General features: G+C 44.4%; 1 protein-coding gene across 6 annotated transcripts in view; it reads left to right on the plus strand.

Moving 5' to 3' along the window:
• Window positions 1–2,105: 2,105 nt before the first annotated feature.
• Window positions 2,106–24,980, plus strand: part of KAK (HECT ubiquitin protein ligase family protein KAK) — a 54,355-nt gene continuing 31,480 nt past the window's right edge. For 2 of the 6 annotated variants that reach the window (XM_086523051.1, XM_086523054.1), the window contains exons 1-12: window positions 2,107–3,245; window positions 3,349–3,459; window positions 3,563–3,679; window positions 3,770–3,949; window positions 4,029–4,193; window positions 17,956–18,168; window positions 18,247–18,368; window positions 18,485–19,898; window positions 19,984–20,094; window positions 20,168–21,820; window positions 21,900–22,130; window positions 22,208–22,312. In XM_086523051.1, coding sequence (XP_086379177.1) covers window positions 2,403–3,245; window positions 3,349–3,459; window positions 3,563–3,679; window positions 3,770–3,949; window positions 4,029–4,193; window positions 17,956–18,168; window positions 18,247–18,368; window positions 18,485–19,898; window positions 19,984–20,094; window positions 20,168–21,820; window positions 21,900–22,130; window positions 22,208–22,312 — 5,265 coding nt within the window. In that variant the 5' untranslated portion in view covers window positions 2,107–2,402. Of the gene's footprint in view, window positions 3,246–3,348; window positions 3,460–3,562; window positions 3,680–3,769; window positions 3,950–4,028; window positions 4,194–17,955; window positions 18,169–18,246; window positions 18,369–18,484; window positions 19,899–19,980; window positions 20,095–20,167; window positions 21,821–21,899; window positions 22,131–22,207; window positions 22,313–24,980 lie in introns of all 6 variants that reach the window. The other 4 variants (XM_086523052.1, XM_086523055.1, XM_086523049.1 and 1 more) reach the window with 4 other exon arrangements.

Consider the following 24,980-nt stretch of genomic DNA (forward strand, 5'->3'; position numbering starts at 1 on the left):
GTCATTAACAGAGAGACTCGTTGAAATGGAGGGAAGGTTGCATCGAGATACGACATGTGCCTTCTCCTCGGAGCAGTGGGAGGAGCAAGCTTGATGACAAGTACGCAAGGTGACAGATATAGCCACTGTGGCTGAAGAGTAACATATAGAAGTTGCAAGAAGTGTATCGAAGGAGGTGGCTCAACATCGGGTAGGCTACTCACTGAAGATGGCATATCAAAAGGCCATTTTTGACCTACTGCCGTTGACGGAAGATGATTCGGATGCAGTGATATACAAGTTCACGGAGGGGGAGATTCAGAAATGGCAATCCACACTCAAACCTTTCTCCACGATTTCGGCGTTGCCCGCACCAAAGGGTCATTCGGGTGGGACATCTGGCTCGATTGATAGGGGTAAGAGAAAGGCTGATGAATGTATCCCATTTCCCTAGCCCACTATTTTTTTAGGCCATGCGACTAATCGTCTTGCGGACCCTAATAATTGGTTGCAGAATTTGGAGGTGGCTCTTAGAGCGGCGAAGACGGTGTTGGACAGCCTAAAGACCCAATTGTTGATGAGCAAGGGGGAGGAGGAGTAGTTGCGAGAGGAAGTGGTCACACAAAAACATAGTGTGGCCAAGTATAAGAGCCTCTTCCGATGCACCACCTTTTTTCTTGAACCAATGTGTTAATTCTCTGAGTCTCTTCAATCCTTTGGCTCCTCCTTGCTGGATGGAGGCATTTACTTTGCTCATGCGGGATTATCCATACTACTAACCTTTTGCCCAATTTGTGACCATGTGTAAACCCCAACCCACCTCCCCCTTTTATTCCACCGACCAATTCCTTTGACGGGGATTAAATTTGTAGAAATGTGGGATCATGTCCTCATGTGTGCCAAGTGTTAGGGTAGAGTATTGAAAGGGTAGATATATTTGATCGAAAACAATGTAACTGTTCGCACAGGAATGCAGGACGGAATCTATAAAACATGCATGGCCTGTGTGCAATGTATCATGTTTTTTTCATCTTCAATATTATGAGGATTCCTAAATGATCTAATGAATAGCAATACTATTCCGATTGTATCTGTGTTTGTGCAATGATTCTTTTGGTCTTCTGTACTGTACCTTTGTGTGATGTATTAAGTTTGTTGTGTAATTCTCCACCATGACACACTGGTAACAATCCTTATTATCCATTTAATATCTCTAAAGGTTGGATATTCTTTAATTATGACTATCAAACAAAGACACATTGACAGAATTAATAGTCAAAACAATTTGTTTTGCTTCAATGTTTCTAGGAGGAATTTAGACTTTCCATTTTTAGAGTCGAAACTAAATGTGATAATAAAGTGTATCTACAACAATCCCATTTTCATGCTTTCTATCTGCATGCTACAATTTTATTGATTCATGATGTTTCTCTATACATTCAAAGATAGTTCAAGAGCCTATTGCTCTTTAAATAAATCACAACGTTTGGAAGCCATCAGCACTTCACTTGATGGTGGTTAGTAGAGAATTTGATATATTGTCCTTAAGGGTGAGAGGGCTTCTTTGAGAAGGATGACTCGTCATACCCTCAAGAATTCTATATTGTGTTGAAGGGTGAAAAGGAGTCTCTGAGAAGACTAAATGCCCACTTAAGAATTTCAAACAGTGACACTTAACGACCATGAATTTGACCATAGATACATAGTCCTTCAAGCATTGCACATAGTATCGATCATGAAGAAGCATCCACACAATATCGATCATGAAGAAGCATCCACACATTCACAATGTTTTCAAACCAATATAACAAATAGATTCCTTTCAAGCAATGTACATAGTATCGATCATGAAGAAGCATCCACACATTCACAATGTTTTTAAACTGGTATAACAAATAGATTCCTTTCAAATCTTTCTCTTTGAAAGCTAGTAAGTGTGTGCATATGCAGAGATGTTGTAGCAATTGAATTGTTAGCCGTGAAGCAAGCTGCAGTGCTTGAAATTTTTGCTCAAGCACACACTCACATTGTGTCACACACACAATCGTGCCATGGCCCACACCCACCTCCATGAAAAGAAAAAAGCTCTCTTTGATATTTTTTGTTGACAACTTTTAGGCCTATAGCTCGACGATTTCATTGCTGCTGCTCTTCGTCCTGCGTTTCTCCTTTGTGTTATATATATATTGGATTGATACCCATGTTGGTCTCTTCTCCTTCCCTGCGGAGTCGACCTTGTTACGCCATAGCCAGGACCCTGCGAACTTGGATCTCTCAACATTTGTGCGCCCATAAGTTATCCTGCGTACGCGACCCTTCGCCAACTAGGGTTTTCTATGGGTCTGCAGATCAGATAGCTGCTGGCTATGGTGGGCTTGCAGCCTGGCGAGTAGAGAATTTGCACAGGGGGATTGGGTTCTTTTATGGAAACTCGGAGTCGTAAGAGGGCGGAGGCCACTGGAGATAGGCCATCGCCCAACAGCAAAAACGGTAACAGCGCTAGTAACAAGAGGGCTCGCCTCTCCGCCCCTACCCCACCTCTTCCTCTCCCTCTTCCTCGCCTCCCTCCTCGCTCTGCATCGTCTCGGCTGCATCCCACCATTGTCACTGTGTCGCGGACTCAAGAGATAACTATGGACTCTCCCTCCCTCCCTTCGTCATCTTCTGGTTCAAAGCATGCAAAGAAAGAGCTCGATAAAGATGATGATCATATACGCAAAGCCTCTTCTCGAGAAAAGGAGGCCGAGAAGGGCAAAGAGAAGGAGATGCGTGGTTCAGAGCGTGACAGACCCGCATCTCACCTAGATGATGATCATCATGATGAAGGTAACAGTAGCCTCCAGCATAACCTTGCATCGGCTAGTAGTGCTCTTCATGGACTTTTAAGGAAGCTTGGTGCTGGCCTTGACGACCTTCTCCCATCATCCAGTCCTCATCAAAGCAGTAAGCTTAAGAGAATTTTGTCTGGTTTGAAAGCAGATGGTGAAGAGGGCCGACAGCTTGAGGCTCTTTCACAGCTTTGTGAATTGCTCTCAATTGGAACTGAAGAATCACTGAGTAGTTTCTCTGTAGACTCTTTCGTTCCTGTGCTTGTTGGCCTCTTAAATCATGAGTACAACCCTGATATGATGCTACTAGCTGCGAGGGCATTGACACATCTTTGTGATGTGCTCCCATCATCATGTGCCGCTGTTGTACATTATGGTGCAGTTCCATGCCTTTGTGCTCGACTTCTTACAATAGAGTACATTGATCTTGCTGAGCAGGTATGCCCACTTCTTGCCAAGTACAGGGAATTTTTATATATCTGATAGTTGATGTGACTTTGAGTCTACAATTGATGTTTTTTGTTCCTCTTTCAACTGTTAGTCTCTTCAAGCTCTGGAGAAGATCTCTCATGAGCATCCTACTGCATGCCTTAGAGCAGGAGCGCTATTAGCAGTGCTTTCATATCTGGATTTTTTTTCCACTGGAGTTCAGGTGAAACTTCAAAAATGTTCTTTACAAGATCTTAAAGAATGTGGATAGAGGATTGTGATATTTTTGTAGAATGCTTATTTTGGGTGTGGACATTGACTTGTAGCGAGTAGCGGTGTCAACTGCAGCAAATATTTGCCGTCAATTGCCCTCGGATGCATCAGACTTTGTGATTGAGGCTGTTCCTATTTTGACAAATCTTCTGCAGTACCAAGATTCAAAGGTGCAATAACATTACATACCTTCTCAATGTCTCACACAATTGTTTCTTTTACGATGAGCAGTTGACAGTGGATCTTTCATTTTGGAGCAGGTTGTGGATCATGCATCTGTTTGTTTGACAAGAATAGCAGATTCTTTTGCAACGTCCTCTGAGAAGTTAGACATGCTATGCTCACACGGTTTGATACCACAAGCAGTGCGCCTTGTGTCAGTAAACAATTCAAATGGTGCTATGATTTCACAGACTTCTCTTAATAGTTCAACTTACACGGTATGGCAGGATGTACTTCTGTTTTAAGTACATCTTTATTAGTTGTCGCGGATTCTATTTCTTAAAGGTTTTTTTGCAGGGTTTAATCCGGCTGTTGTCGACATGTGCAAGTGGCTCCGCAGCTGCTGCAGAGAGTCTACTTTTACTGAACATTAGTTCGACCATTAAGGACATCCTGGCTGGATCTGGAGTTTTGTGCAGTAGCACAGTTTCTCCTCTTTCTGCTGCTAGGTCTCCAGATCAGGTAATTTCAGTTGGTAGACTAGTGTTACTGGATGTGTAGTTTTGTAGGTGTCATTTTCAAGGTGATGGAGAATTTTGCAAGAGCTTGGTTTTGTTTACATGAAGAGTGATTGTTTTCTATAGAGAGAATTGAATTGGCCACTAGAGGGTAAATTTAAAGGTGATTTATGGTTTTTTTTTGAGGCAAGAAACCTCTATACAGAAGAGAAATCAAGTTTGTTATTTTTGATCATCATTGCCAACAAGTCTTAAGTAGATTTTAAAGCAGCATTTTATCAATAACGTTGGAGAAAAAGTTACATGAACACAAACTTTGACATTGATTGGTTTTGGTTGCTGAAAAGCAATGAAGAGATAGTGACTTGGATCAAAATATGAGTAAAATGTGCATTTAGTGGTTGGGGCATGCAACGATCAACTTCTGCATGGTGTAATATATGTGAAGCTACAAGCAATATTGAGCACGTCGTGTCTGATCTTTCACTACTTGCATGCTTTCATTTACTTACAAGTTGCTCTTATTTATTTTGTTATTACTCTTGTTTGTTTTAGTTTAAAGCCTCATTTTGCTTTCTTTGTAGCCTTTTAAATATTTTGTCTTTTAATTTTGTGGAAATTATATATGCAAAACTTATGTCCTATGTGTGCTCATGTATGCTGTCGTATTTAGTGATCAGTAAGCACGATCAAGATGATGGTTCCATGTCTTGTGTATAACTACCGTGAGTCTATAAGTTACACTTGAACTTGAGTTTCTTCTAGATTATTCTGTGTCTATATTGACTGTTTGTTCTGCGTCAACCCCCCCCCACCCCCCCCCCCCCCCCCCCCCCCCCCCCCCCCCCCCCCCCCCCCCCGCGTTCTTGTTTTTTCTTTGTCCCTTCGGAGTTCCAAAGCTCAGCTCTTTCTAACCTTATTTAAGTTGTTTGGGAGCATATAAAACATATGTTTTTCTAATTGTCAGCCCTTTTCTCCTTTTCCACAGTATTTGCACCGATATGTATGCTGGGCTCTCACTCCAGTATTCTACCCCGTGGAGAAGTAGAGCAGAGCAACAAAGTTCTACCTTGTTGAAGCAATATAAAGAAATAGTGAAAGGGTGGTTAGAGCTTGGGGCCATTGCAATGTGGGAGTGGAGTTCCGCCTCTTTGTGTCTCTCATTGCAGTTTAGTTGTTTGGAAGTGCTAAATGTCTGTTCTAGTGTGTTCTTTTCAGTTGGCACGTGGTGCCCCTTGTAATAGTTGTATCATAGCTTCAGTTGTGTGTTTTTCTGAAAGCATAGTGGTCCTTCCCAGAACAGACATAGCAAGATGGTGGTTCTGGATTCTACAAAGTACCTACAATTCCTCCTCGACAAATTTTGCGTCATACTCTCGAGGCATCCTCTGTTTTGTAGAGTTTTCGGTAGCTATTGAACTACATGTTGCCTCACGCAGTCCTCCGATACCATAGAGCACAAGGGCCTCTTCCCGACAACCTACTCAGTAGCCAACAGTATTGTAAGGTGTAGCGGAAGTGAATCTTGAACTTTGCTGAAGATGAGTGCTCCGAACTGTGCTCAAGGGTTCCTTTTACTTATGGATGGAAGGGAGAGCCTTCTGTTCCCTTATTGAGAGAGTGCAAATGATCACAAACAAAGTGGTGAACACTGTGAATGAAGGTGCATGAGACTGAGAGATAAGAGAGAGAAGAATATGACACCAGAATGTTGTCAAACCCTCCTCCGAAGGTCCCACTCTCCCTGGCGAGAGCGGTCTACTATTGATTGCACAAAACCCTACAATGCTTTGGACTTGCCGACGATGAGGACGACGACGAGACGGGCTGAAATCTGAAAACGCTAATGGTGGAAATCTGCAAATCTTTATCTGCTGAATTCTGACTCTATGTTGGTGACAATGGCGATGACGATGATGCGATGATGACGCGCTGAAAACGCAGATACTGAAATCTGCGTTTTCCGGGCTGAATCCGCAAACTTCGGTGGATCTGATCGTGTGGCGAGGATCTGCTGCGGGAAGGTGAGATCTACGAGGTTTGGGGCTCTATTGCGGTGTGTGCTGAAAACTGAAAACGTTGGTGCATATGTTGAAGCCGTTGCGGAGAATTTGCAAAACACTAGGGTTGTTGCATGATCCAAAAACGCTAGGGCTGAATCTGTCTTGCTGTCGCTAGATTGTTCAGCAAATGCAAAACGCTAGGCTGGTTGCTGGAACCTGCCGGGCTGATCTGCTATACAAAAACGCAAGGGCTATGCTGTTGATGAAAACGCTGGCTGATCTTGGCAAAAACGCTAGGCTGGTCTTGGGGGGATCTTGCTGAGAAGGCGCCTGATGAACAAAGTGTTCCTGCTGCCTCTTTTGCCCAAAAGTGCTAGCGTTGGGTTTTCTTATATACATGCATGGCTAAATTGCCCTACCCAGTTCCCAACAAAAGTCACTTAAAAATAATAAATGAAAAATGGCTAAAATAGGGAAAATAGGTCTATGCACTGTAAAAATGCTCTTGATGGATTCTGATGGAAATCTGATGATCATGCTGTGTGCAACCAGAGGTGTTAGGTGCAGCGGAATGATTGTTTGCGCTTTGCTCAAGATGAGTGCTCCGAATTGTGCTCAAGGTTCCTTTTAGTTCTTATGGAAGGGAGAGCCTTCCGTTCTTAATGGAAAGTGCTATGATCACAACAAAGTGAATGGACACTGTGCGTGCAAGTGTATGAGATTGAGAGATAGAGAGAGAAGAGAGTACGACACCAAAGACGTAAAACCCTCCTTCAAAGGCCCCACTCTCGTCGGCGAGAGTGGTCTACTTATGATTGCACAAAGTGGTACAATGACGATGCAATGGACTGATGCAACCTGGGACTATGTCGGTGACGACGACGACGACTTTTAGGGCTGAAATCTGCGGTCTTCTATCTGCTGTCCATAAAAACGCTATGGCTGAAAATTGGGGACTGATTCGGGTGGCTGAAAATGACTGTTTTGGCTGCGTTTTTGAGGGCTGAAATTGGGGATCTTCTGCAAGGTCTGGGGCTGAATCTGCTATTGTCTTGAATGCTGAAAACGCTTCTGCAAATGCTTCATCTACAGCTGAAAATGAAAACGCTGGTAGAATGGGGTAGCGTTAGCAAAAATGCTAGGTAGTATGGGAAGCTTTGCGATGCCTGCAACTGGAAAGTTGGAAACGCCAGGGAATTGTGGGAGGAGGTGCTGATGAAGACCAAAACGCTAGGCTGATGGGAGAGTGAAAACGCCAAGGTTGAGGGTGCTTGCGGGGTTCTTGCTGAGAAGATGCCTGTTGAGCGGGAAGCTCTTGCTGCCTCTTCTGCCATTTAGTGCTAACTTGGGTTTGCTTATATATTTTCTTAGCAAAATTGCTCTACCTACTTTTGTTGGAAAGTCACTTAAAAATAATAAGTGAAAAATGTCAAAAATAGGAAAAATAGACTAAAATCACTGGAAAAATCCCCTAACTGATTCTAATGGATTCTGATGGGATTGCTTATGATCATGCTGTGTGCAACTAGAGGATATGCATCTATACCAAGTGACTTGTCTACGAATAGACTCACAAAAGTGCTAGATCACTTCTAATCTAGATTGACTGGACTGACTGAACCCTGATCATGCTGTAGCTTGTCCACGGACACATAGGGCTGGATGTGTCACGTGACAAGAGGCTATGCATCTATTCTAAGTGCCTTGGCATGCACGGTCTGCGAACAACAGACTCACAAAAGTGCCATAACACGTCCTAATCTAACTGAAGTGAACCCATGTCATGATTAGCTTGTCCACGTACACAAAGGGTTAGATGTGCACGTGACATCCCCTCCTTTTCAAAGTGAGGTATTGGTACCGAATTGTATGGCGTCGAGGGAGATCGCCAACAGCGTCTGGAATCCTGAAAAGGACTCTTCGCCGGCCCACTCTGATGCGTGGGTCATGCGATACTTGAACTTCATAAAGGTCTGCAACGCTTGCTTCTTTGGGCCACGCCGAAAGCGACAGTCTTCTGTAGCTCCTACAATGCTTCAACTTTGTTAGTCATGCGTCTACCTTCTTCAAGAATCTCCGAGGATGAAAATTCTTGAAACCAATTCCAACACAAAAACATGAACATACCCATTCCATGTAAAGTGACTGGAAAAATTCTAGTCGTCTTTAAATATTGTGCGTGTAATGTAGATGAACATATAGACGGAGTGCCAAACCGTTCATCAAACACACGCTAACAATGGAATCGAAACTTGTCTTTCTGATCTAAATCTATCAACTATGGCAAATCACAATGGAAATGCCGATGCTTGATGCTCAATCCTTCTTGTGCTCTTTTGGATACTGTGTCATGCCAAGGAAGAGACATGGAATGTGAATTATTGGGTGCAAACATTTCAGCTTTTCATGAGTAATCCGCATACATCCGTGCTCATTCATGAGTGAATCGTGCTCATCGTACAATATGGCATGCCTATGAAAAGGGATCACATAAAGACGGTGACTAAAATACAGGAAAGCATCACGAATGAAACACTCGAACGATGCGTGTTGACTAATCATTCATACACATAATACTTCCTGTGGGGGTTCTTTGGAACTCGACTTGAGAGCCAAGATCGGTTCTTCGTGATTGATTGAATCTTCCTGTGGGGGTTCTTTGGACCTTGACTCGAGAGCGAAGATCGGTTCGCCGTGATTGATCGAATTTGCAATGAGGTTAGCTTCCCTAGAAAAAGCATCAACTAAACCATCATCCTTGTGAACAATCACATCGTTATCAGGCAAATCATCATGCTCGTGAATAATCACATCTTGATCATGGAAATCATCATGCTTATCATTATCATGCAAATCATGTATGTCATGCTTTGGAAAAGAAGAGACTGAGAGAGTCTCCTTCTCTTGATCCTTTGCAATATGTGCCCGCATACTAGAAAAGAGTCACAACTCCTCTTGCATGTGTTGAGCTCTTTGTTCGGCTGCCAAGCGCGCACGCTCACTCGCACGCTCACGCGCACGCTCAAAGGCTAACCGGCTTTCTTTGCGCTCGCGAGCCAATTTTGCTTTGCGTATGTAAGGTGCAGTGGAAGTGAAAGTTGAACTTTGCTCAAGATGAGTGCTCCGAACTGTGCTCAATGTTTCTTTTCCTTATGGAAGGGAGAGCCTTCCGTTCCTTTAGTGAGAGAGTGCAATGGACACAAACAAAGTGGTGAACACTGTGAATGAAGGTGCATGAGACTGAGAGATAGAGAGAGAAGAATACGACACCAGAATGTTGTCAAAACCCTTCTCCAAAGGCCCCACTCTCTATGGCAAGAGCGGTCTACTATTGATTGCACAAATCTCTACAATGCTTGGACTTGCCGACGATGTCGACGACGACAATGACGGGCTGAAATTTGAAAATGCTAATGTCTGAAATCTGCAAATCTTTATCTGCTGAATTCTGACTCTATTTCGGTGACGATGTCGATGGCGACGATCCATCTGCAAACTTTGATGGATCTGACCGTGCGGCTAGGATCTGCTGCGGGAAGGTGAGATCTGCGAGGCTCGGTGGTTCTATTGCGGTGTTTTGATGCTGAGAACTGAAAACGCCGGTGCTACTGCTGATTCTGTCGCGATGGAATTGCAAAACGCCGAGGCTGATCTGCAAATCAAAAACGCTAGGGCTGAAATCTGTCTGTTGTGGGAAATCTGCTAACGCTAGGTCTGATCTGCCGTGTAGCTGTGGAATTTGCTAACGCTAGGGCTGATCTGCGATGTCTTGTGGTCACCAAGGCTGAGCTGCAATGCAAAAATGCCAGGGCTGGTCTTGATCCAAAAAACGCTAGGTCTTTGCTTCTGACGCAAAAACGCTAGGCCTACTGGGAGTCCCGCTGCCCTACCTAGTTTCCAACAAAAGTCACTTAAAAATAATAAGTGAAAATTGGCTAAAATAGGGAAAATAGGTCTATGCACTGTAAAAATGCTCCTGATGGATTCTGATTGTAATCTGATGATCATGCTATGTGCAACCAGAGGATATGCCTCTAATCTAAGTGTCTGGACATGCACGGTCTGCGAACAGACTCACAAAAGTGCCATAACACTTCCTAATCTAACTGAACTGAACCCATGTCATGAAGTAGCTTGTCCACGTACACATAGGTTTAGATGTGCACGTGACATTCCCTCCTTTTCAAAGTGAGATACTGGTACCGAACTGTATGGCGTCGAGGGAGATCGCCAACAGTGTGTGGAATCCTGGAAAGGTCTCTTCGTCGGCCCACTTTGATGCGTGGGTCGTGCGATACTTGAACTTCATAAAGGTTTGCGACGCTTGCTTCATTGGGCCGCACCGAAAGCGACATAGTCATCTGTGGCTCCTTCAATGCTTCAACTTCGTCGATAGTCATGCGTCTACCTTCTTCAAGAATCTCTGAGGATGAAAATTCGTGAAACCACTTTCAACACAAAAACATGAAGATACCCATTCCATGTAAAGTGACTGGAAAAATACTATTCCTTCGAAAAAACTGTCCATACAATGTAGATGAACAAAGTGACGGAGTCCCAAACCGTTCATCAAACACACACAAACAATGGGGTCGAATCTCGACTTTTTGATCTATATCAATAAACTGTGGCAAATCACAATGGAAATGCCGATGCTTGATGCTCAATCCTTCTTGTGCTTTTTCAGATATTGTGTCATGCTCCAAGGAAGAGACATGGAATGTAAATTCGTTGAATGCAAATAGTTTCATCTTTTCATGAGTAATCCGCATATATCCGTGCTCATTCATGAGTGGATCGTGTTCATCGTGCAATATGGCATGCCTGTGAACAGGGATCACATAAGGACGGTGACTAAAATACAGGAAATCATCACAAATGAAACACTCTAACAATGCGTGCTGACTAATCATTCGAACACATAATACTTCCTGTGGGGGTTCTTTGGACCTCGACTCGAGAGCCAAGATCGGTTCTTCGTAATCGATCGAATCTTCCTGTAGGGGTTCTTTGGACCTCGACTTGAAAGCCAAGATCAGTTCTTCGTGATTGATCGAATCTGCAAAACGAGGTTAGCTTCACTAGAAAAAGTATCAACTAACACATCATCCTTGTGAACAATCACATCATCTTTATCTTGCAAATCATCATGCTTGTGAGAAATCACATCTTGATCATGCAAATCATCATGCTCGTGAGAAATCACATCTTGATCATCATGCTTGTCATTGTCATCCAAATCATCATGCTTGTTCAGTGTCATTCAAATCATCATGCTTGTCATTGTCATTCAAATCATCATGCTCATCATTATCATTCAAATCATCATGCTTATCATTATCAGACAATTTCATCATGCTTATCATCATGCAAATCCTGTGTATCATGCTTTGGAGAAGAAGAGACTTAGCATTTGTGCCTGTACTTGAGCAACATCTCTTGCATGTGTCGGGCTCTCTGCTAGGCCGCCAAGCGCGCTTGCTCATGCTCGCGCTCAAAGGCTGCCTGTCTTTCTTCGCACTCGCGCTCAAAGGCTAACCGGCTTTCTTCGCGCTCGATCCAATTCGGCTTGTCTTACTTCGGCTTCCAAGCGCGCTTGCTCGCGCTCACGCACTATGGTTGCCATTCTTTCTTCGTATTCACGATCTGTGCTGCCATTCTTTCTTCTCGTTCTAATTTCCTTGCTTCGCGTTCTAACTTCTTGTCCATCATCATCTTGTCGAAAGCCTCAATAGGAGTTAGTTCAATCCTTTGCGTAGATGGGGAAGGGGGAGGGGGAGGGTCAAAAAAACCTCCTGGTGGGTAAAACTCTTCTTCGCCACTCCCATGCTCACCACCTCTATGCGAAGTATCCATTCCGCTACAGGTGATGACCATCCACTGAAGTCTTGGGTTCTGAAGTTCACGAGGGACTTGGGTTCTTGTGGTTCTTGGGTTCTTGAGGTTCTTGAGGTTCTTCTTTAGCTTGTAATCTGTGTTAGAGAAGGATTTCTCTTTACCCGAGCTATACTCTTCCTTGTGGGCGCACCCTTGGCGGCCTTGCGCTTACACAGTTCAAATCGGCACCAAGACAAGTTCAAAATAGATACCATCCATTTCAAACAGATTCCAAACGAGATCACCAAACAAGTTCTCAAACAGATTCTCAAACAAAATTCAAACTTAAAAAGCAATCTCGACATTAGACGAGCTCGGAAAGTCTATTGACTTTCCATCCTGAAACCTGTACCAAAAATTAGGGTTACGTTCCTTCCATAAGGTGGTAGCCCACCACAACATCGTCCATCAGCTCTTGGACAGATAGAGTTTCTCTGGCGGTGATGGTAGTCTCTAGACATAGCACTCACACTCGACCTCCACCAAGGTTATGAGCTCGAGAGGAGACACCTGTTGAGAGAGGTTGAGAAATTTCAAGTTTTAATTTGCTAGGGTTTCTGTGGCAAGCATTCCAGGATACCCCACTGTGCCAAAAGTTGCAATCCCATAGTCACAGGGGACGCCCTTTTTCAGGCTTCCCGTCCCCACTTGTCGTCCCGCCCTCTTTTTTACACTAAAAATCCATTTCAGCCCCGTCCCCCGTTCCCCATCCCGGAATGCGTCCCTTGTGACTATGTGCAATCCGAAGGAAGATGTTTGAAGGCATGTAACTTCGGGCAAAAATTTTCTTGAAAGCTTGCCAAGTTCTTGGAGTGTACGACTTGGTATTCGATTTAATGCTTCTTTTAGTGCTAGGCGTGTGGTGTGTATGCGTGTGGTGTGTGTTGTGTTTTGGAGCTTATGTTAGTACCTAGCTCTACACCCACTATTGGGCACTGATGACGTTAGTGGGGATGTCGTGGTATTTAGTCAATACTATGCATGATGGAGGTGATGGTTATATTGTCTTGTGGGTGACTACCATGGGTCTATACCTTGCACTTTCCTTTAAAGGTGAATCTGGGCTTATCCTGGATTCATCCAGGTATATATAAATAGCAACCTCTGTATGGCACTGCTTCTGAGAAAATAGTGACTTGAACAAATCTTGGATCCTTCCCTTGCAAGTGATCTTTATGGCTTATGCCTTGTAAGACGTGAGCGGTGACGTGGCGCTCCTGATGCGCGATGAAGTAAGGGTGGGAGTGGCTAGTGACTCTGTGGTCAGGCCACGGTTTACTTTGTTTGCTCTTTGGTAGGACCGGTTTGCTCTCAGAAAAGCACACGCTTGAAGCTCTGATACCACTGTCACAAGGCGGGCACCATGTGTGTCACGTGTACATCTAACCCTATGTGCATGTGGAAAAGCTACTTCATGACTAGGGTTCAGTTCAGGTTAGGAAGTGTTCTGGCACCTTTGTGAGTCTGTTCGTAGGCCGTACAGGCCTAGACACTTAGAGTAGTTGCATTTCCTCTGGTTGCACACAGCATGATCGTCAGATTACAGTCAATACCCATCAGGAGCATTTTACAGTGCATAGAACCCATTTTTCACTTATTATTATTAAGGGACTTAGTTGGGAAACTGGGTAGGGCAACTTTGGCAAGTTAATATATAAGAAAGCTAGCACTAGCACTTTCTGGCAGAAGAGGCATCAGGATACCAAGTTCTGGTAGTGCACCTTCTCAGCTAGACCGGCAGGAGGACTTAGCGTTTTTCAGCCATCAAGATCAGCCTAGCGTTTTCAACAACTGCGGATCAGCCCCAGCGTTTTGCAGGTTGCAGATCAGCTTGGTGTTAGCAGATTCCCTAGCGTTTTTGCAGCAGATACCCTCGCAAGCCTAGCGTTTTTGGGACAGTAGATAGCCTTTAGCGTTTGCAGTTTCTTGGCGACAGAACCCATTTTTGCATCAATGTTTTTAGTTTTCAGCAGTTAGACTCCGTACCGTAGCCCCCAAACCTCGCAGATCTCACCTTCTCGCAACAGATCCTCGCCGCACGGCCATATCAACCAGTGTTTGCAGATTCAGCCCGCTATTCGCAGATTTCAGCATCTGCATTTTCAGCGCATCGTCGCCGCGTCGTCGTCACCGACATAGAGTCAGATTTAGTAGATACAAGATTTGCAGTTTTCAGCCCCTAGCGTTTTCAGTTTTCAGCACATCGTCGGCATCATCGTTGTCGACATCGTCGGCAAGTCCATTGCATCTAGACCATTGTACGAGATTTGTGCAATCAATAGCATAGACCTCTCGCTATAGAGAGTGGGGCCCTTGGAGCAACATTCTGGTGTCGTATTCTTCTCTCTCTATCTCTTAGTCTCAACACCTTCATGCACAGTGTTTACCCACTTTGTTTGTGATCATTGCACTCTCTCACTAAATGAAGGGAAGGCTCTCCCTTCCGTAAGTAAAAGGAACCCTTGAGCACAGTTTGGAGCACTCATCTTGAGCAAAGTTCAACATTCACTTCCGCTGCACCTTACAACGTGCCAATAGAAAAGAACAGACTAGATGTACTTTTAGGCTTTAGCACTTCAATAACAACGGAATTGAAAGAGAGAGCACACGCGACACGGAGTGGTACTCGTGCTCTGCACCTTCACCCATAAGAGTGCCAGAGAATGAGCCCTCTGCACATATTTAAAGGCCCTTGGCCTATGAAAAGCAGTTTATATGAAAAGCTTTAAACTCAAAATCATCTGGCCCAAAAGAAGATGCCCAAAAGCTGCGAGCGTAAAAACTGAAATCCGTACAACTTTGCCACGTTAGCAACTAGCGTAAAACACGCAAATTGTCAACGCGAAATTGAGGAATTCCGTACTACTTTGCCACGCCATCAGCTGGTTACGCTTTTTGTGTGTGTGTGTGTGTGTGGGGTCCACTTCAATCCTTAGGTCTCTTGATCCCCATCGGACGGGGTCCCATAAGTTGGTAGGACTCTCTCTTTCTTCTGCTTCTTCTTAGGGTTTAGGCCCCTCGGCCGGGATCTGCAAGTGGCTTTACGCGTCAGTAACTTGTGACAATCTCCCTAAAACAACGTCAACCACAATTTCATAGACACACCTTTACTTTTTGGATGACTAGAAAAGGATTATACTTCCTAAATGACTGTGGATGGAATGCAGATGAGAAATGTGGCAAAGTGCTAAACTTTTTGACAAATACATGGCAAAAATGTGAGCTAACCTTGACCTTTCTACCCAAAACTATCAATTGTGGCAAAGTATAAAGGGAATACTAATGCTTCATGAACAATGGGGCTAATGCTTTCGTTGTGACTGTGTCTTGCCAAGGAATGAGCATGCAAAATTTGTTGACATGACCTACAAGGGTGAAACATCGTGCATTCCTTGAATGCAAACTTTCTATCTTTTCTAGAGTGTGGTTAATGCTTCTGTGCTCATTTGTGAATGAATCTTGTGCATCGTGCAATATGGCTTTTCTATGAGAAAGTAACACACAAAGACGGTGACAAAAATACAAGAGCCTGTCATGAATGAGAGACTTGAAAAATGCATATTGACTATTCATGCGAACAAAAAATACTTCCTCATTGGTTATTGTGGATCTCGACTCGAGAGCCAAGATCTGTCCTGCGTCGTACCTGCAATTGGGTTAGGTTTACTAGGAACATAAACAATCAAACCACCAAATATCTCACAAGACTGGAACCATCTAGCTTTATGGTCACTCCAGAGTCCAAGGTGTACTTGAGCCACTTGAAGGCTTGATGATCTTTACAAACAATTAAATCATGCAAAAAATGTCTCATGCTTAGGAGAATGAATAACAGAGAGAGAGAGAGGAACCCCTTTCCTTCGTCGCGGTCGATCATTCCATCGCGGCCAAGACGGCAGATCAGTTTTCAGCCAGCAAATCACTTGGCTTTTTTCAGTTTTCAGCCATTGTCGTCGCCGAGTTTCCCACCAGCACTCCCACCGATTTCAGATTTCAGCCACAAGCATCAAGAACATTTTCAGATGTCAGCCCTTAGCCCTGACATCGTCGCTGACCTCGTCGTTGTCGTCATCGATATCGTCATCGTCAAGCAGCATAGCATTTAGAACCACTGTACCAGACTTTGTGCAATCTAAAGCAAATACCTCTCTAATAGAGGAGGGGGGGGGGGCCTTGGAGGGGGGTTTGGGGCCCCATCTGGAGGGGGGTTTGGGGCCCCATCTGGTGTCGTATCTCCTCTCTCTCTCTCTCTCTCTCTCTACCACTCATAGCACTTTCTCTCAAACTCTCTTGTTTTGGTCATTGCACAATCCCTCATTAAGTCAAGAAAGACTCTCCCTTCCCTTCAATAAAGGAACCTTAAGCACCCACTTATACACTCATCCTGAGCTTACACCATCATTCTCTCCCGCTGCACATGAGAGCATGAGAGAGAGAGAGAGAGAGAGAGAGAGAGAGAGAGAGAGATGTTATATTAACGTCTTCAAAAGGCCAAAGCGACCTATGAGACCAGAAAGTTACAGTGTGGTGGATTTGATACAAAGTCTTGAGTAACGAAATAAAAACTATGGAATCCTAAGCTGCTAGCTGGGATTGTGTAGGATATGAGTTTGGGGGGGGGGGGGGGGGGGGGTGAGGCGAATGGGGGGCTAATACAACACAATGCGTGTGTATCCTTAGAAAGAGCTAAATCACAAGAGATTCAGCATTGGTCGCTGGCGAATCTCATCTATCTCCTCCATGGTCAGTAGTCCGACCGGGCGTCGTGCATGTTGGGCCAAAGTGATCCGAATCCTCCGATGCAGCCTCTGTGGATGCTCTGTAGTCCTCCGTAGTCGTGGGCGTTTGGATCTCCCCAGCTCAGTCGCTCGGTCAATTAGCATGCCTCTGGTGCGAGGAGAATGTGGGCTCTGCTGTGGTAGTAACTCCTCTAAAGAAATTTGTGATCTGTCTTTGACACTGGCTAGCCTCTCCTCTCATCAAGATCTCTCTGTGTCTACGCAACTCGAGCAAAAGCAAACCCAAGCATCTGTGGTCCTCGTATCCCATGACTTTGAAGAGTGGTCCAAAGCCCTCTCTAAACGGTAGTGGAAGCGGCCTTGTATCTCATAGTAGACTGGGCAGTGGCATGTGTAGTGCAACTCTGTCTCAAGCTCCATGCGACATAGGGGGCATGTCCTGGCCTCTGTTGGTACTCCGTTGGATCTCCTAGTCTCGACCCGAAGCTGGTGTCTAGTGGTGTGTGACCAGCAAGCATGCACATGAGCATTCGTAGCTGCCAACAGTTGACATAGTTTACCTAAAGGTGCATTAGATGCATGCATGATATTTGAATCGCTTTTTTCTTTGACTTCACATGTTATTCTGTTGTGTAAGCAGTTGGGCCTTAATAAATGAGCTATTTTGGTCCAATCCCGTAATTTGTTATTAAGGGCTCATTAGCTTAAGAATAGTTCGGAAACATCTTTGTGTTGGTCCCTGGATAAACTTGTAAGTTTGAAACAGCTCTGCTCTGATTTCCCTCTCCTATGTTGTAAGTTAAGTTTGAAACTTACTTTCTGTAATTTAAGCTGTTCAAAATTTTGTGGTGTTCTGCCCTGCACCTGATTCCCGTCTCCTAGTTTGTAAGTTGACCTTATTAAGCTTTTGGGGAAATCATTTAAGAAATAATGCATAGACCATCTTCTTGTTACATTATTGGACCTCATAAAGCTTTTAGACAATGTCTTGCTATTGATTTTGCATTATTGGTCATGGTTGAGTACTCAATGATATATATTATTGCTACTTTCTGTTGGCCCTTTCCTTATTTAATTTTGATCTCTGTATTTAGCGGTGTTAAAGCTGCTGCTGCAATTTCTAAGTGGAGTGTTTTTCTTTCTTCAGCTGTATGAAATTGTCACCCTTGTGAATGAACTACTACCCCCTATGCCTCAACTCATCATGCCGCTAAATGGTGTGACCATTTCACGGAGCAATTCGGCAAGGAAGGGGTCATCCACAAAATCTGATGATGTGTCTTTGAGAGAAAAATTACTGCAGGATCGCCCCAATCTGTTGGCTCAGTTTGGAAAAGACTTGTTCCCGGTTTTAATTCAGGTGCATGAGAAAATGACTGGTTTTCCTGGTTCTGTTATTCTGTACTTTATGTTCACATTTTGTATAACTCGCGTGCAGGTCTATGGGTCAAGTGTAAATCCACCCATTCGACATAAGTGCCTGGCTTCAATGAGCAAGCTTATTCATTTTAGTACAGCTGACATGTTGCGTTCTTTATTCAAAGATCTGAACATTTCCAGGCAAATTTCACTTGCAATTTTCTGCTAACCTTTTGAATCTGAATGTTTTTTTTTGGTTAAGATGCGGATGGGGCTTGAGATTGAAGTACATGTTTTCTTTTTACCTTCTATGGCAGTTTCCTTGCTGGAGTCTTGGCTTTGAAGGACTCATCCATCCTGCTCATTGCTTTGCAAATGGCAGAGATGCTAATGCTTAAGCTTCCAGACATCTTCACCAAGCTTTTTGTCAAAGAAGGTGTAGTTCATGCTATTGATAATTTGATTGCCAGTGATCATGGAAACACCCCTCTCCATCCTCCATCTTCCTCTGGCAAGAGTGGTGAGGGATCTGGAGGGACTCCAGATGGAGTTCCTGCAAAGCCTAGGCGTGGAAGTCGTCGCAGGGGGTCCGGCAGCTCAGCCAGCGAATCACTGCCAGAAGAATTCAAGGGTTTCAGTTATGTGCCTGTTGGTTCACCACCTGCAGGAGGTGCAGACTTTTCCTCACAACCATCCAAGAGGTCCATGATGATTTCTGCTGCGAAGCACTTTAAAGAAACCCATTTTCCTGCTGATTCAGGCATCACAGATGTCACAGTGACTGAGTCTCTTAGCAAGCTGAAGGCACTTTGCCAAAAACTAAGCGGTGACAATGTTTCAGGAGGCAAAAATAAATGGAAAGGCAAAGGCAAAGCGACAGGATTGACAGCAGTTAGCGATGACGCAATAATTACAGCTGTATCCGAATTACTTGCTGAGCTCAGCAGTGGGGATGGTGTCTCTACTTTTGAGTTTGTTGGTTCTGGGATTGTGGGATCTCTACTGAGTTTTCTTTCTGGTGGAAACCAGTGTAAGGAGAATTTATATGACACCAGGCTTCGCCAGCAAGCCTTGGACAGAGTGAAGCAGTTTGTTTCTCTGGTACTCCCCCCTGCTCTAGAAGCAGGGGATCCACCTGTGGCAGTGCTTGTGCGAAAGCTTCAAAGTGCATTGGCTTCTCTTGAGCGTTTTCCAGTGGTTTTGAGTCACGCACCACGATCAGGAAGTGGAAGTGCTAGTGTTGCTGCTGGATTAAGTGCCCTAGCACAGCCGTTTAAACTGCGTCTCTGTAGGGCATCTGGGGAGAGGGGTCTGCGGGACTATTCGTCTAATATAGTCCTTATTGATCCTTTAGCAACCCTATCCTCCATTGAAGAGTTCCTATGGCCTCGTGTGCAAAGGTCAGATGCTTCAAATAAAGCTTCGATAACAAGCAGTTCAGAAGGTGCTCAACCTAATTCAAGTTCTCCAAATGTTTCTGCCCCTTCGACAAGACCTTCAACAAGATCCAGGTCATTTGCAGCTGTCGTTTCAGAACTGCCTGGCGTGACCAATAAGGAGCTTGACAATGGCAACAATGCTAGTACCTCAAAAGGAAAAGGTAAGATGGGTGCTTTGGGTCCCTTTGAGACCAGGGGTCCTGAGACTAGGAATGCTGCAGCAAGGAGACGAGCTGCTGGTGCCAACGCTCCAAGCTCAAAGCAAGGGGATTCTGCTGCACCGGGGAGTGAGGTAGTACTGGGTTTATCTTTGCTTTAGGCATTAGATGCAACCATCTAGAAGAGATGCCTATTTGTTAACAAGTGTAATTTAGCAGGAAGATGATGCAGAGGTTTCGCCCGTTGAACTTGACGAGGCTGTGGCCATGGATGAGGATGATCTTTCAGAGGAAGAAGAGGATGAGGAAGAGCGGGAGGAAGTACGCTTGGTAAGTTCCCGCAAACAGACCATTGTCTTTTAATAATGTTCATTCTATACCCATTCTCCTTATGTTACCTTAGGTGTTTGGCGAAGGACCTGCTTCTGGTTGTGCACGGGATCAAGTGCATGCCGTACGGCTAGGAGTTGAAGGTGCTTCCACAAGTGGCACTACTGGTGATACGACATCCAAGCCATCTGGCTTTTCTTCTGGCGTTGCAGGTATACATTTAGGCAACAGGGCCGCCATATTAAGTGGAGGCCTTGACACGAGTGAACTTAGGACAAGGAATTCCTTATCATTTGCAGCTGCTGCCATGGCTGGACTTGCATCAGCAAGTGGCAAAGGTTTGCGAGCTGGCAGAGACCGTCGCTCATTGGCGTTGTCTGGATCCTCGTCTTCTTCACCTGCTAGACTTACCTTCACGTTAGCTGGAAAGCCCCTCAATAGGTCATGGACCATTTTTCAGGCAATCCAACGCCAGGCTATAGCAGAAGACGATGATGAAGAAAGGTTCACTGGTGCTGATTATTCTTCAGGTGAAGGGAAAAGGCTCTGGGATGAGGTTTATACAATAAGCTATCAAAAGGCAGATTCACCACCTGAAAGGGGGGCTACAGGAGCTTCAAGTAGCAGCTCTTCATCAAAATCCATAGCAGTAGCTCAAAGCAATGGTGCTGCTGCTAGTGGTGCTACTAACAATACTGTGACAAATGGCTTATGCCAGCAGTCTACGTTAGTGGACAGTATTTTGCAGGGAGAGCTTCCTTGTGATTTGGACAAGGCAAACTCTACATACAGCATACTTCTCTTGCTTCGGGTTTTAGAAGCAGTGAATCGACTCGCACCTCGTTTACACGCCCAAGTGATCTCTGATGCATATGCTGAGGGTAGGATTACTAACATGAATCAACATAAGATAACTGGACGTCTTGTTTCTCAGGAAGAGTTTTTGAGCAGTAAGCTAACCCCAAAACTTGCTCGCCAAATGCAAGATGCTCTGGCTTTATGTAGTGGTGGGCTTCCTGCATGGTGCTCTCAATTGACCAAAGCATGCCCTTTCCTCTTTCCTTTTGAGACAAGAAGACAATATTTCTACTCCACTGCATTTGGTCTATCCCGTGCACTGCAACGCTTACAGCAACAGCAGAATGCAGATAATCCAAGTGCATCAAATGAAAGAGAACTTCGCATCGGTAGGCTGCAACGACAGAAAGTGAGGGTTTCCAGAAATAGGATTTTAGATTCTGCTGCCAAGGTCATGGAGTTATATTCTGGTCATAAAGCTGTTCTTGAGGTAGAGTACTTCGGTGAAGTGGGTACTGGCCTTGGGCCAACGTTGGAATTCTACACCTTGTTAAGTCATGATCTGCAAAAGGCTTCTCTAGAGATGTGGCGGACGAGCTCAACTGCAAGCACAATGGGTGATATTCTGCAAGGGGGTGATGTTGATATGCAAGATGCAGATTCAGAATCTTTAGATGAGAGCACGGACGCCCCCCATGGAGGTGACTTGAACTACGGATCACCTGATGTAGGGGAATATGTTCTTGCTCCAAATGGTTTGTTTCCACGGCCCTGGCCACCTTCTTCGGATGTCTCAGCTGGCACCAAGTATGCCAAAGTGCTTGAGCACTTTCGTTTGCTTGGACGTACAATGGGAAAAGCACTTCAAGATGGCCGCCTTTTGGACTTGCCATTCTCAACTGCCTTCCACAAGCTCATCCTTGGACAGGTAAGGCAAAGTAAAGAGCTGTTCGCAAATCTTGCTATCGGGTTATTATTTACTTAGTTTGTCATTGGTTCTGCTATAGGAGCTTGATCTCCATGACATACAGTATATAGATCCAGAGTTGGGAACAACGTTGCAGGAAATGCAAAACCTTGTCCGGAGGAAGAAGTTTCTAGAGGCTTCAGCTGATGATGGCAAGCAATCTGTGCAGAATTTGAGATTTCGGGATGTAAGGATTGAGGATCTCTGCCTTGACTTTACACTTCCGGGATACCCAGACTATCTTCTTAAGCAAGATGGCAAAAACATTGGGGTGAGAATGTTGTGAAGGCAGTTTTCTAATGTTGATCTTTCCTGCAACAAATTCTCATTTTTTTCTCATTTTTGCAGGTAACAATTGAGAGCCTTGAAGAGTATGTTGCACTTGTAGCAGACAGCACCATAAAGGCAGGAATTGCTCCTCAATTAGATGCTTTTCGATCCGGATTTAACGAGGTTTGAACTTTGCGCTCTCATCTTTTGTAAATCTGTATCTATGTTTGAGGGTGATAGCTATTGAGGCCTGTCGTTGGTGGTGCTCAAGCATTTTTTTTGTTGTTTGCTTGTAAGCACTTGGTTTTGCTCTAGCTATCAAGTTGATTTAGGCTTTCGGGTGGGTTGACAGTTTAGTTTGGTCCTTTGGTCTTTTTGAAAGGGACTGGTCATGCTTAGATCTCTGTCACTTATGATAGAAGATGGCATCCATGCAATGGAAAAAATGTGAAATAGCAAGAATTGAGCCATTAGATTTGCTTTAATACCATTTGGCACAAAAATAAAATGTGCATGTCTGGTGAATCTCGCTGAATTTGCAAACGTGGAAAAGTTAGCTGATCTGCTGTCTACGGGTTGGAAATTGTTGACGCTAGGGCTCATTTGGTTGCTTGTGGGAAAAACGCCATGGTTGAGGTGCTTGGAGAAGATGATGAAAAATGCATGGGAGCTCTGCATGTTGTCCATTGAGGGTACTGACTTGACTTTGGATGGTGAGCCCTAGGCTCACATTTATAGGGAAATAAAACTGGGTTGAGCAGCCTCCTTTTTAACCTACGCCGCTCTATGCTCACTTATAAATAAGTTTAATAACCCTTAATCAGAGGTGATTCACAAGCGGTAACTAACGAGGCAAGATAGTCTACAACTAAGTGGGGACAGTGGACACTCCCCAATGCCTACACCCAACAGACACTGGTGGTGCTCATATGCAATTAGAGGATATGCAACTATTCTAAAGTGCCCGGGCATGCAGGTCCTGCGTACAGGCTCACCAGGGTGCCAAAACACGTCCTAGGTTGTTCTGAACCCTAGAAGTATGAGTTAGCTTGTCCACATGCACATAGGGTTAGATGTGCACGTGACATTGATGGTCTGTCTTGTTCACACGGTCTGCGAATAGAAGATAATGCTTCCGAGTAGACAAGGCATGAGTCACAACCATACGTTCCTTCTCGTAGATCGAGGCGTGCAACTCAACATCTTTAAGCTGTCTACTTTGAAAAGCCACTAGATGGGCTTCTTGGTTAAGCACTGCTTTGATGTAATCACTTGAAGCATCATACTATTCCTCAAAGGGTCTCCTCAAGTTTGGTACTATCAGAATAGGACCATGGCTCAAAAGGTATTTAAGCTTGTCAAATATAGTCTTTTGTCACCTTTCCCACTTGAAAGGGATCTTCTTCTTTGTTCGGTCATGGAGGGGTCCTGCTGCATTAGCAAAGCCTTGGATGAATTTTTAATAATGTGACGGGTTTTAGGGTTAGGGTTTCTGTGCCCAGGTCATAGACGAATCGGATCAATGCGTTCGTTTGGCCTGCCCCAGACTCACTCCCCCTAGAAAGGTGGTCTAGGCCAATCTCTTAGTCAAAGTTGGAATGCTCTGTGCCACGATTAGTGCTCTCTATGTGATCTGAATGACCTTCGGGTCTTGAACTAACTTGATTGAGTTCTGTAGGAACCGGCCGAGGGGCCTTAAACCTAAAAGAAGAAGAAGAAGAAGCAGAGAAATAGTAACTTATAAAGTCTTGACGAGGGGGCCTAAATCATAAAAATAGGATACACACACAAATGACAAGTTGCGTAAAGTGATGACACATAGCGACTGTGTGGAATCCCGTAATTTGTGTTGACACGTTAACATGGCAGGTTGTATGAACATTTTCGCAAATTTTGCGTTAGCAGCTTTTGATAGTTTTCTTCGCTCGCTTTTGGATGGAGATGCTTTTGTGATTAAGTGCTTTTAGGATAGATGCTTTTGGGCATCCCTTGTAAGTTTATAAGTGCCTAGAGGGCCACTTGTCACACGTTAACATGGCAGGTTGTATGAACATTTTCACAAATTTTGCGTTGGCAGCTTTTGATAGTTTTCAACGCTCGCTTTTGGATGGAGATGCTTTTGTGATTAAGTGCTTTTAGGATAGATGCTTTTGGGCATCCCTTGTAACTTTATAAGTGCCTAGAGGGCCACTTGTCACTAGGCGGGCACCACGTGCCAATAGAAAAGAACAGACTGAACAAACTTTTAGCACTTCAATAACAATTGAATTGAAAGAGAGAGAGACACGGAGTGGCGGAATTCCACCCCACCCGAGAGAGTATTGGCCCCAAACCTTGGCGCCCCTTTCGGTATTTCTTTATATTGCATCAACATTGTACAAGCCGGTCCTCAAGACTCTGCACCTTCTCCAGGAAGCATGCCAGAGAAGGAGCCCTAACCTCATATTTAAAGGCCCTTGGCCTAAAAAGCAATTACACTAAAAAGCCTTCAAAACTCAAAAGCTCCTGGTCCAAAAAGCAATGCCAAAAGCTGCCAGCTTTTCGTAAATCACATTGGTTTCTGTACAGCCTGCCAAGTCAGCAAATTAGGTTAGGGTTTTGGGCAGAATTAGGGTTTTGGACAGAATTAGGGTTTTGGATTTTAGGGTTAGGGTTTCAGCAGAATTAGGGTTTCAGGCAAAATTAGGGTTTTTGATTTTAGGGTTAGGGCTTCAGCAGAATTAGGGTTTCTGATTTTAGGGGTTTCAACAGAATTAGGGTTTCGACACATCAGCAATTTGTTACATCTCCCGTTCTTGAAAGAGAGTAATCGTCCGTCAATCATTCCGAGGGACAATCAGTTTGCTCTTTT

This window comes from Adiantum capillus-veneris, chromosome 11, assembly GCF_014529385.1.
Source record: "Adiantum capillus-veneris isolate H3 chromosome 11, ASM1452938v2, whole genome shotgun sequence".
Lineage (NCBI taxonomy): Eukaryota > Viridiplantae > Streptophyta > Polypodiopsida > Polypodiales > Pteridaceae > Adiantum > Adiantum capillus-veneris.